Source organism: Pipistrellus kuhlii, unplaced genomic scaffold (assembly GCF_014108245.1).
Source record: "Pipistrellus kuhlii isolate mPipKuh1 unplaced genomic scaffold, mPipKuh1.p scaffold_m20_p_1, whole genome shotgun sequence".
NCBI lineage: Eukaryota > Metazoa > Chordata > Mammalia > Chiroptera > Vespertilionidae > Pipistrellus > Pipistrellus kuhlii.
The window spans coordinates 75,260,220-75,273,311 of NW_023425404.1; the positions used below are offsets into that span (position 1 = coordinate 75,260,220).

Sequence of the window (13,092 nt, forward strand, 5' to 3'; positions counted from 1 at the left end):
CTGATGTCTTTTTCTATTATATTTGGGGAAAAAAACATAGATGCAAATATGTGAAAAAACCTCCCTCCCTCCAAAAAGGAAACATAGTCAGAAATAATTTGGTAGCGGAAATAAGCAGTATCTGTATACACAAAAAGCTCTAGGAATTGGTAGAAGGTATTGGGAGCCACTAACTGGTACTGTTGTTCTGATTTTGTTGAAACTAATACTCATTTAGAAAAATCTTTAACCACTGAGAAAAAGATAACATTTTTTGTTTAAAATGTGGTGTTACTGTAGTAATCCTATTATCACATCAAATTTATACCTACTTAGTAGTAAAAAATATTTTATATCATTTTGATCTTACATAATGTGGTGATAGACAATATATAAAAGAAACAATAAACATGAGGTTTTTATTCCTTTAATACTTATGAAATCAGACACTACAATATAACTAATAACCTTTGAGAGGGGAAAAAAAAAAGAGTTAAGGAAGTGGAGACCAGTTGTGTTAGCAAGTGTCAGAAAGCACATTAACAAATTACCTCCGTTATAGTTCATTTTAGATACACATTTCCCTGATGGCACCAACATCTGAAGGAACAAGATATCTATGTATTTGAATGTACCTGCCCATAGTACTTCTCTTACCCTTCCTTTTTTTGTCAGTGAGGTCTCAAGGTAGCTGCTGTGTCGCTGTGCTGAGAAACCCCAGTAGATCCTTAGAGACAATTCTAACTTAACCACCCTGAAGAACCAGCTCGGTAAACAGCATTGACCCCCCAGGAGACCATCAGATCCGTTTGCACAGATACCAGTTGTCACAAACTATTTACAGAGCCAGACAGAACAGAATTTCCCACCCTCTGAGAATCCCTGTTTGATTCTAGCTGCCTCCTTACTTCTGTAGAGTAGTTGTGAAATAAGTTACCTTTGGCCATGAGTCATGATTTCTTGGGTAGCATTAATTCAGCTGAGTGTATTAAACATTGACTAATGTATTATTGTCTAGAGACTTGAACTCAAAGGGAGTTCTAAAGCTTTTGTTCTTAAAATGGGAAATAGTGTAATGCTGTTAATTTTCTGGACTTAGAAATTGAGAATTTAATAACAAGGTTACCATTAAGACAGTTGGCAATACTATTATCTCTAAAAGTAAAGAGAGAATTTGTTAGATTATGAAAATGATCCATTAGAAATAGCATGAAGTCACTAAAGAGATACAGGATTTTCAAAGCAGCCCACCTAGGTACATGTATTAAGTATTAAGATTCCAAAAAAAAATATCTTCACTAAATTCACCCATTTTGACCAAGTGAATAAATTGTTTCTAGCAAAAGCTGTAAGTGCCATGTGAGGAATATCTATTGTAGTAGTAGTCTTCCATAACATCATTTTCAAATGGTTACAGAATACTAGTAAGTTTATATGGCAGTGACAGCATTAGAGAGTAATAGCAAAAACTGAGGAATGTATTTGAAGTAATCAAATTCTTACATCCAAATAATATAGTGTACCAATAGAAGAGCATATACATAAAGGGCTTGATAGTCATCATGAAAATATTTCCAGTTGTTTAACTCTAAGGAAAGAAAGACCTCAGAGGCTTATGAATTATGAAGAAGAGATTGATAATTTATTCTCTAAGTCCATTTGGAGAAATAAATTTGAAAGGTAATATGAAATAGTTAACAACAACATTGATTAAACACTGGAGAAAATGACTAAAGGAGGTTATAGAGTTTCCATTTTAAAACGTGTGGGAGAGAAGAATCAATAGTCTTAGCTGTAAGTATTTGTCTGCCTCCATATGAGAGTTTTAATCAAAAGTGAAAGTGTTCATTTAAACATTTATCTAATTGACTGGTTTGTAAAACAGAGCCATAACTCCACTTTTTGTTGTATTTTATTGATTTATATTTCCATATGTAATGCTTTTTCAGGTGATGGGCAATACTAACAGCTCAACTAAAATATATTAAAAAATATGTTTTTATTAATTTCAGAGAGGAAGGGAGAGGGAGAGAGAGATAAAAACATCAATGATGACAGAGTCATTGATCAGCTGCCTCCTTGATGCCCGCCCTGCACTGGGGGGTGGATCCTGCAACCGGACATGTGCCCTGACCTGGAATTGAACCCTTATCGCGTGGTTCATAGGTCAGCACTCAACCACTGAGCCACGCCCGCCAGGCTCAACTAAAACTTGAAGAGCTTCATCCCATTGTCATTTCATAAAGACCTTTATCCTGAGTTAGAGAGTTCAGGAAAAATAATTGAAGATTGAATTAAGAGTCTCTAAGTGCTATTTTTTTTTTCCTCTTGGTTGGAGAGGGTACTAATTCAGAAATTGAATTTCAGTTGGGCTTGGAATAAGGTGATGAAGATTTGGCAAGGTGTAACAGGATAGAGTAGTGTCTTAAAATCTGACTTGCAAAGTCAAAATGCAACTTACTCTCAAATGTTTCAAAAAAAATTATAAATGTGTAGATAGCAGATATATACAGAGAGAATGGATAATAAAGCAAGTGTAGGAAAATGTTAACATTTGGGGAATATGGGTGAAGAGTATATAGAAATTATTTGTACTATTTTTGCAACTTTTTATAAGACTAAAATTATTTCAAAAGAAAATGACTCTTATCCACAATCATTTCTTGTTACCTTTCTCATCTCTTTCCTAGCATGTTAATGCAGTCCATAAAGTATTTTGCGTTTGACTCTGATTTCTCTTTTCAGTTTCTTGCCATTTTCCTGGATGACTTTAGTGTCTTCAGAGTTAAGCTTTTTATTACCCTGAGTCCTTGATTTCCTCCTCTCCAGGTACCTTCACAATCAGTCCATTTCATCAACCCATTCCCAGTTAAATCACATACTGGACTTTGTTCTTACATGTTGCTCATTTTAGAAATTTTGTATTCAAATTATTAGATCAGTTTGCTTTCTTCAATGTATTACAGAGTCCTTGATGGGGGAGGGGTATGTGTGTCTGTTTCTTTCTTGTATTTTTGTGTGTTTTTAAAAAATATATTTTTATTGATTTCAGAGAGGAAGGGTGAGGAAGAGAGAGACAGAAGCATCAATGATGAGAGGGAATCATTGATTGGCTGCCTCCTGCATGTTGGACCGAGCCTGCAACCCAGGCATGTGCCCTAAACCAGAATCGAACCTAGGATTCTTCGGTCCACAGGCTGATGCTCTTCCCACTGAAACAAGTCCCAACCAGCTACGGCTTGTTTTTGTTTTTCTAGTATTTGTCACAGGACATATCACACTATAGATTTCCCATGAATTGTTAAATTAATGAATCAATAGAGGAGTCAAACTTTCTATACAAATGGTTGAATTCTGATATAGAATAATGCAATATGGCAGAGTAGGAAAGCACTGAGCATTCAAAGAATTGAAGCAGTATTTGCTAAAATAGTAAAAAGAAAAAAAAAGGCAGACAGAAAGGGAAATTTTATAAATCAGCCTTGTTTTCTGTAAAGTAAAATCAAAGTCTCCATAGGAGAGTATGGATAGTCTGATTTGCAGAGCAGGCTCCAAATGTCTTATGAACAATTAGAGTTAGAAATCTAAAATGCTGAGCAAAAATAGAAACATCCAGAATTAATCAGAGCCAAATCACACAGTACAGGATTCCTAAAAAATATTAAACACTTAGAATTGAAATCCAGAAGTGGGTTAGGACTTGTTGAGTTCATTTTAATAATAGTAAAAAGGGTTCTAATTACTCCTGTACAGGAGGGACCAGCAAGGAGTCCTCTTATTGGGAGCTCCCACCTCTTCTCTGACTTTGAGGTGATAGCAGGCCCAGGTGTAGTAGAGGCAGTAAGTTACCAAGAAATCAGCAAATCACAAATTTGACATTAGGTAAGCTGAAGTAAAGTTATAATTGTAGTAAGCAAATAGCAAGCATAGATATAAAGGATGGGGTAAACTAAACAGTAGAAGGTTAGGAATAAAAACTGAAAGAAGAAAGACGCTAAACTAGACTCAAAAATGCAGAGGGAAAAATATGGGACAATCTGCAGATAATGTAAAGTTTGGTACGAAAATCAGGTCAGAGAGTTAAGACTTAAGATTCTGAAGCAGTTGGTATGGTGTTGGCATAAGCAACTGGGAGTGATTTATAGCTGGCATATCTTTTTACTTTTTGATGGATCTTTGTGCCTCATAACTGGAGCATAGTATAAGCCCTAATGGTTATTTTTTGATATGTCCCTAGGGACACTTTTTGTTATCTGATATTGCTTTCAGTAACTACTTATAATTTTATTTGAATTACAAGTTCTCTGTGAGTGGTGAAAAGCATGGTTTGTTAATGATTTATAGTGGTATTCCTGAGAGCCCATTTATAAAACTCTCATTTCAGATTTTGGGGGTTACATGCAACCAATACCAGCCTTTTCTAGAAAAACAGCATGATGAACATATAAAGCTAACCAAATACACATTTTGAAATGTCAAGAAGCAATAAATTATCTCCAGAAACCTATAATTGTTATATTTTAAACCAAAATAGAATATAGTGTAGGAATTTTATAGATATCTTCTAGTATGTAATTATGATAGCACATTTTCCTGATTCATTCCCCCTAAATAAAGTAAAATCAAAAATAATTTACTAAAATGGTTTCTAATCTGGCTTCAGCCACCAGAAAGACAATGTCCACGACATGGAGTTTATGACTGGCTCTAATTTCAGCATATATAACATTTCCTCTTAAAGAAAGAATACTTTGTGAGAAGTACCTTATCTATAAATTCCCCATTTTGTTTTTATTTTAAAACTACTTTCTCTGCCTCAAAAGAATTTTAAATTTGGCTGGTTGCAGGTGGCATCACCAAGAAGCAGATGATACTTACCTGCTTTTTTTACAGTTTTGCTTTTTAATGTTTTGGTGGATAATAAAGTTCTACTTACAATCAGTGTTTGTGCCTCGTGATCTAATTTACTGGTGAAAGTGTTTGTTTTGTGCATTTGTGTTTGTGTCATTTTCTTCCCCCCCACAGTAAGATATACATTATTCTTTTGAAATAGCTATCATTTACTAGTTACAGCTTAAGATAATTTTTATGAGATAGCAAGGCATTATGAAACAGATCCTCTAATGTATAACATGTATCTGATAAAATGGGAGTTAAAATAATTCTAATATTCATCTTATAATATGATGATGGTTACAAAAATAATAGCTAACACTTATTGATATGCCAAACACTAGGTCAAGATTTTTGCATGTATTAACTCAGTTCATCCTCACAACAACTGAGATAATTTATTATGTTCCTATTTTAAAAATGAGACTGAGGTGTGGGTGTGTTTTCTTGCCCAAAGTTATGCACTTGGCAAAGCTGGAATTCTGATTCAGACAGTCTGATGTTAAGAGTTCCATGCACAATATCACTTCACTGTCATCACTAACTTATTGCAACCTAGTTTTCAAAGTTTAGGGGGAAAAAAGTAATCTGAAAATAATACCTCTGGATTAATGCTTTTCAAGTTTGATTGCATGCTGGAGTCATCTGATCACTCCCAGATATTTTGATTTCATTAATATAAGATGGTCTGGGCTATTGGATTTCTAGAAACTCCTCAGGTTATTCCAACCCAAATCCAGTGTTTAAACCACTGTCCTAAATGCTTTCTCACTGTGTGCATGGAAATATTCATGGCAGAATCACACTATTCATGCTTATGTGATCACAATAGGAGCAAGACTAATAAGTATATGTTTAAAGCTTTGAGAGCATTTATTTCCACAAAAATATTCATTTGAATGATTTAACATGTAGCTATGGTGATTCTTATATTATGTGTGTTTTTATCTTAAATAGCCCAAAGTCATATTGAACATGAGGCCTCAGGGAGAAATAAAAGCACACAGCCAGATGAACAACTGACTGAAAATTCTAAAGGAAGCAAGCATCAGAAATGCAATGAATTAGTTAACGAAGCCACATATGAGGACACACACCTGCCAGAGCAGAAGTCCAGGAATTTTCCTCATCCAGGTGGTGAGGCATCGCACTGCATCACTGGAAAATCCAAGTGAGTGCCAGCAGCCTTAGATCCAGAGTGTAAGAACTGGGAGAACTCCTTTCGTCTTCCTCCCTCACTTCATTCTCCCTTCTTTATGGTGTGAGCTGAGTTTGATATATCATTAACATATTAAAATTTGGGGAATCTACCAGAGCTTTCTACTGTTTTGCATTACATCAATATGACATATCTAGCTCAGCGATTTTTAACCTTTATCTTCTCATGGCACACACAAATTAATTACTAAAATTCTGTGACTCACAAAAAATGTATTTTTGACAACATGACAAAAAAGGTGTAATTGTGATTCACTCATAATAGACAACTATTGGGTTGGTTGTCATTTTTTTATTTACATATTTTAAAAATTCTATGGCACACTGACTAAAAGTCACTGGTCTAGATTGCCAAGTGAAAAAGCACAAGATGAGTTTGAATAAAGGCCATGAGGTCTTATTCTTTTTAGTTAAATATTTTCTGTGATCTTTTATTATGGATCTGGAAATAACTGTTGAGTTGATATTAATGGGATTTTCTTTTTAATCAGTCCAAACCTAGTAGCTCCAAAACAAAATAAGCCCAGAGATGTGGTTTTGGTTTCCATTATTATTTATTTAAATGAATTTGAATGTTTTTAGAAAGGCCTTGTATACTTTCATTTACCTTTATTATTTTACAGTCTGCAGCTTTTACTTATTTATCTTCCCTACCTATCCATGAAGGGATTTGAACTTGTGACATTTGTCAGTTTTACCTATGGGATTAAGGTTCTTTCATAATTAGTCACTTATTATGAAAATACTACTATTAATATATTAGAAAATTTCAGTGACTGATATATTTTCAGTTCAGATAAAATTTTCTTTTATAAAATATCTATAATAATAAAAAAAGCATAATATGCTAATTAGACTGGACAGATGAAAGACCTTCTGGAAGTCCTTCCTGATGACCATCCAGACAAAGCTGGGCCTACAAGGGCCAAGGCAAGCCGTCATGGCTGTGAGGGCCAAACCCCTTGAATTTCATGCATCGGGCCTTTAATATTTTCATAATTTTACACATGAAACAGCTATTTCTATTTACTTTAAAATTATTCAGTAGATATATAGATGTACCAGTTAATAATGCGGATTAGTTTTCAATAGATGGAGTTACACATATGTTGATATATATGTGATTTGATATGTATGCCATTTTATTGTATTGACAACAAGCTTCAAAACTTTATATGTCAGATTTTCTGAAGGTATTAACATCATAGATATTTTTATGCTTAAAAATGTCGAATTTCATGCCAAAAAAAAAGTATTGGTGGGAAGTTTTAATTCATTACTTTATTTTGAGGAAAAAGTTATCGTATACTTTGGGAAGCTTATGGTGAACATGCTCCATCTCAAGATATTTGTGAACTCTGGTTTAAATGCTTTAAAAGTGATGATTTCGATGTGAAAGACAAAGAATGTCCAGGTCAACTGAAAAAGTTTGAGGACCAACCATTACAAGCATCATTGGCTGAAGATATATGTCAAACTCAAAAACAACTTGCAGAAAGATTAAACCTTGCTCAGCAAACAATTTCTGATCATTTACAAGCAATGGGAAATATTTTAAAAGAAGGAAATGGGTGCCACATCAACTGAACAAAAGATAAGTGAGAACGGAAGTCATCAGTAAAACGTTGCGTCATCTTTGCAGACACCACCTCCCAGCCACGGTGAACCGCACCCACCGTGCTCTTCCACAGCAAGCCCTTGGGGCACATCTCCTTTGAGCTGTTTGCAGACAAAGTTCCAAAGCAGAAAACTCCAGTGCTCTGAGCACTGGGGAGAAAGGATTTGATTATAAAGGTTCCTGCTTTCACAGAATTATTCCGGGATTTATGTGCCAGGATGGTGACTTCACCAGGCGGCAAGTCCATCTATGGGGAGAAATTTGAGGATGAGAACTATGTCCTGAAACATATAGGTCCTGGCATCTTGTCCTTGGCAAAAGCTGGACCTAACACAAACGGTTCCATTTTTTATCTGCACTGCCAAGGCTGAGTGGGTGGGTGGCAAGCACGTGGTCTTCAGCCAGATGAAAGAAGGCATGGATATTGTGACAGCCATGGAGCGCTCTGGGTCCAGGAATGGCAAGACCAGCAAGAAGATCACCATTCCTGACTGTGGACAACTCTAAGAAATTTGACTTGTGTTTTATCTTCACCACCAGACCATTCCTTCTGTAGCTCAGGAGGCACCCCTTCACCCCACTTTACTTGGAATGTTCTATGATCTTTGTGCTCTTGCCAGTTCATTTAGTTCCATAATTTCCTTACCTATTCCCAGTCTAGCTGGATTGCAGAATTAACTTTCTGATTATGAAATAAAAAACAGTTGTCTGTCAAAAATAATGTTGCTTTAATGGCATGAAAGAAAGTCTTTTTTTGTATCGAATTGTGACGTGATGAAAAGTGGATTTATTTGGAATATCCCAAATGCACAAAATCATGAGTTGATCCAGGTTAACCATCAACATCGACTGCAAGGCCAAATTGTTTAGGAAAGAAGACAATGCTCTGTGTTTGATGGGATCAGGAAGGTGTGGTCTATTATGAGCTTCTAAAACAGGTGAAATAATACTGATTGGTCCCAACAAATAATCAATTTCAACCACGTTTTGATTATAAAATGACTAGAATGGGCCAGAAGACATGGCAAAGTAATTTTGCTTCATGACGCATAATCACACTTTAAAACCAGTTAAAGGCATGTTAAAAGATCTTGCCTGGGAAGTATTAACCCACCCGCTGTATTCACCAGACCTTGCTCCTTCAGATTGCCACTTGTTCTGATGGAAGGCACACACACTTTCTGGGCAGCACTTCAAAATGTACGAAGAAGTGGAAAATTGGGTCTCTGAATGGTTTGCCTCAAAACAAGAAAAGTTCTGTTGGGACCGTATCCACAAATTACCTGAAAGATTGGTAATTTGTAACTAATGATAGACATTACTTTGAATAAAGCACTTTTGATGTTTCTTTTGAAATTATAATTTTTTATTACAAAATCCTCATTAACTGGTACACCTAGTATTAATATGTTCCTGCCACTTGGCAATGAGTTATATTCTTACTGAAGTACAGGTTAGAGCACATTTTGGGGGAGTAGGGGTGAGTGAAGAGGTGACAAACATAACCACATGAGAATAGTAGAGGTGGGGCTAAAGCCAGAATGTGAGAGATTGAGGACAGTTTCAACAGAAGATGCACATGGTAAGTAGAGCTGCACTGACTGTCCCAGGCCTCACTGCATACTTTCCTTTAAAAAAAATATATTTTATCGATTTTTTAGAGAGAGAGGGAGGGAGAGAGAGAGAGAGAGAGAGAAACATCGATGAGAGAGAAACATCAATCAGCTGCCTCCTGCACACCTCTACTGGGGATGTGCCCGCAACCAATGTATATGCCCTTGACCGGAATCGAACCCGGGACCTTTTACTCCACAGGCTGATGCTCTATCCACTGAGCCAAACCAGTTTCGGCTCATTGCTTACTTTCTTCTGAGAGACTCTAAGATGTAACTATTTACAAATAAAATGCCATAAAAAACTGCCCATTGCTTTTTTTCTTCCCTTGCTTTATACTACCTGCTAATAAATTGACATCTTCTCAAATAGCATGCAAAATGTAAAAAAAAGAAAAAAAAACCAAAAGAGATGTTTTGCTTACTGTTAAATATTACAAGAAAAAGTTTTCATATTTAATGTTTTAAATTTAATGAAAATATTACACTGTCAACAAAATTGAAAGAAAATTCTGATTACTGTTCTCACTTTAGGAAAGTGAAAAAAGTATCTAGTCCTGACCAAAAGTACAAATCAAATTAATATTCACAGCCCCTAAAACCTGAATTCTTTAAGTACACAAAACCATGAGTCTCGATAGATGTTACTAAATGCTTTCCACAGATTTACCTATTTCTATTGACAGAGTAAAATCTCTATGAAATTGATATATTTATTCTTTTCATCCATAGGATTTACTTAGTGCATAAAAAGGGAAACTTAAAATTAAGTAACTTTATATATTTCTTCTTAAAATTAAATTTGTCCCTCCCCATTTGAAGGGTAACGTTTATAGGTCCTGCATAGTAGAAATTATATGCTTATGTTGTTTAATAAATATTTTCTTTATTGCAGCAGTATGGAGCATACAAATAATGATTTGCATTATGAATGTATGATACCTGGTCAAGTTACTTCAGACTTAGATAAAGAGAATACTATTACATTTCTTCAAACAGAATTGGACATTCTCAGAGCAAGCCATAAAAAGGTACCTTATAGAAAAACCTAGTAATTGTACAGTGTTTTGCTGTTGACTTTCTAAACTCGCTTTGCTATCCATCACAGCTCAGTTTTACGGTGCGTTTTTATGCTTTAGTAGCTTTAGGTTGTTGCCATATCATGCCATCAGGCTATGATTGAGCTGAGAGATTGTCTGTAAACAGCAATTTTTTGGTTGTCTGCCTTTGCTGGGCTGTAGTATCGCTTCCTTTGTCATAAATCTATGATACTTCAAGTAGATACATGAAAAAAAAAAGATCAATTAAGGTTTTACTGCAATAAAACTTTATTTCAGTATTTTGGAGAATGAGGAATTCAATGCACAACTTTTCTGGGTGTTTTTTTTTTTGGAGATTATATATATATATATATTATATATATATATATATATATATAATATATATTCATTTTTTAAAGGGAGGAAGGGAGAGGGATAGAGTTAGAAACGTCGATGAAAGAGAAACATCAATCAGCTGCCTCCTGAATACCCAGTAATGGGGATGTGCCCACACTCAAGATACATGCCCTTGACTGGAATCGAACCTGGGACCCTTCAGTCCGCAGGCCACCCTCTATCCACTGAGCCAAACCAATTAGGGCAATAGCTTTTCTGTTTTTATTAATGTCTTTGCCCTATATTTCACCTCAAAAATCTATGTAATTAAACTTTAAAGTACCAGGGTTTGGCAATATCATAATTTTTTATTGTATACTGCTGTATTTTGTCCAATCCAATTTGTTCTGTCACATTGTACCTTTTCTGACTCTGTTTTTAAGTAACATTTCTTTGAACATTAAATACATTACTAAATAACTAGAGGCCAGTGCGTGAAATTTGTGCGCTTAGAGGGGTGGGGTCCCTCAGCCTGGCCTGCACCCTCTCTCAGTGTGGGAGCCCTTGGGGAATGTCCAGCTGATGGTTTAGGCCCACTCCTCATGGGGGGGAGGAGGAGTGGGCCTGAGCCATCAGTTGGACATCCTTAGTGCCACAGAGGCAGGAGAGGCTCCCGCCATCACCACTGCTCACCAGCTGTGAGCCGAACTTCAGGCTGAGTGGTGCTTCCCCTGTGGGAGCCCACTGACCACCTGGTCGCAGCTCCTGCATTGGGCGTTTGTCTCCTGGTAGTCAGTGCGCATCATAGTGACCAGTCGTTCCTACTTTCAGTCAATTTGCATATTAGCCTTTTATTATATAGGACGTTCACTTTTGTATGCCTTTTGTTTTTTTTAACCTCTTCACACTTGTCTGATTTTAATATTTCAATATTCTAGTTGTTGTTCTATAAAACTGAAGCATGATATTAGGAATGTTGCTCATATGTGATGGAAATCAGCACAAATGACAAAATCTGAGGGAGGAATATAAAAAAAAAACCAAACCACATTTGGAGGGATTCCACGTGAGAGCTGTAGATATTTTCTGTACTTTCATTTAGCAGTTATTTATTACATGCCAATATGAATCAGGTGCCAGTGCCAATCTCAGTGGATTATGATGGGCTAGCATTCTCCAAGGGAGATCAGTTTCAGATACTAAGATTATTATCTAATTAATTTTGTTTCAAAATATTAAAAATACTAAGAGGAGCTAAAAAGCTGTGCTGTCCATTATTTATTTAGGAGACTCCCTCCCAAGTCTTTGCCTTTAAGACAATAGAATTGATCAGATTGCTTTTTGCTGTATTTATTTTTAATAATTGTGTTGTTCCCTCTTTAATTTTATTTGCCTGAAAACACACACACACACACACACACACACACACACACACACACACACATAAAATGTATATCATAATGTTTTTATAGTTTTTGTCATTTCCCCTAAACAAACAAGGGGAAATAATGATTATTTTATTATTATAAAATACCTTCAAACCTTAAATATTGTGTGTGTTTTTTACTCCCTGGAGTTATGTATTTAGGCAGTTAAATGTAACATGTTTATATTAGAAAAAAACAGAATTTTACTTTGAGATTAATTATATTTGTGGAAGAAATTTGTCAGATAAAAATCTATGTGTTCCCCCCCCCCCAATATGTTTAAGCTTCAAGAAAAACTGTCTAAAGAAGATAGAGAACAGAGAAAACTAAAGCTTAAGTTGGAACTCTATGAGAAAGCAACAGAAGCTCAAATTGCTGAGAAGACAGCAGGTATGGTAGATGAATTGTAACATATAGCCTTAAGAAATATGCACAAGGTTATTGTATTATGTGGCTTGGTGAATACTAGCAAACTAGCTATTTGCCAAGGGAGGGAAGCTCTGTCCTTTTTTTTTTTTTTTTGGCTGCTTAGAAAATAGGTGGCTTTAACATCCTGGCTCTGGTATTAGTGAGAGCTTTACCTGTATTCATACTGATTTGGGCATTAAATGCATTGTTAACACCATGTCAATCCAATCACAAAAAGGTTGTTTGTTTTGTTGGAAGGGCCTGAACAAACAAGGGGAAATAATGATTACCAGTGGCTCTACCTTCCAACCAGCAGTTCAGATACCACTTACTGTCTTAGCTCTTTGAGAGGAAATACTTCTCCTTTGTATGAAGATAGCAATATATCCATTGCCAGTTAAAACCTACATTTCATTTGAAAATCTGTTTTGTGCAATTAATAAATCTTTATCTGATAATGTGGATGATGATAGAGGTAATGTTTTCTCCGAGCTTAAAGTGAAAGGTTGCCAAAGTTTAAGATTATAAACAACTCCCTTAAATATATTTTGTGGTCTATA

General features: G+C 35.5%; 1 protein-coding gene and 1 pseudogene across 8 annotated transcripts in view; both read left to right on the forward strand.

The window, feature by feature from the left end:
- MIPOL1 (mirror-image polydactyly 1) overlaps window positions 1-13,092 on the forward strand; it is a 320,705-nt gene that overhangs the window by 60,555 nt on the left and 247,058 nt on the right. For 7 of the 8 annotated variants that reach the window (XM_045585525.1, XM_045585517.1, XM_045585520.1 and 4 more), the window contains 3 exons: window positions 5,830-6,043; window positions 10,217-10,352; window positions 12,409-12,514. In XM_045585525.1, the coding sequence (XP_045441481.1) occupies window positions 5,830-6,043; window positions 10,217-10,352; window positions 12,409-12,514 (456 nt within the window). The remainder of the gene's footprint in view (window positions 1-5,829; window positions 6,044-10,216; window positions 10,353-12,408; window positions 12,515-13,092) is intronic. The other variant, XM_045585523.1, reaches the window with a different exon arrangement.
- On the forward strand, window positions 7,840-8,239 carry LOC118726958 (annotated as a pseudogene).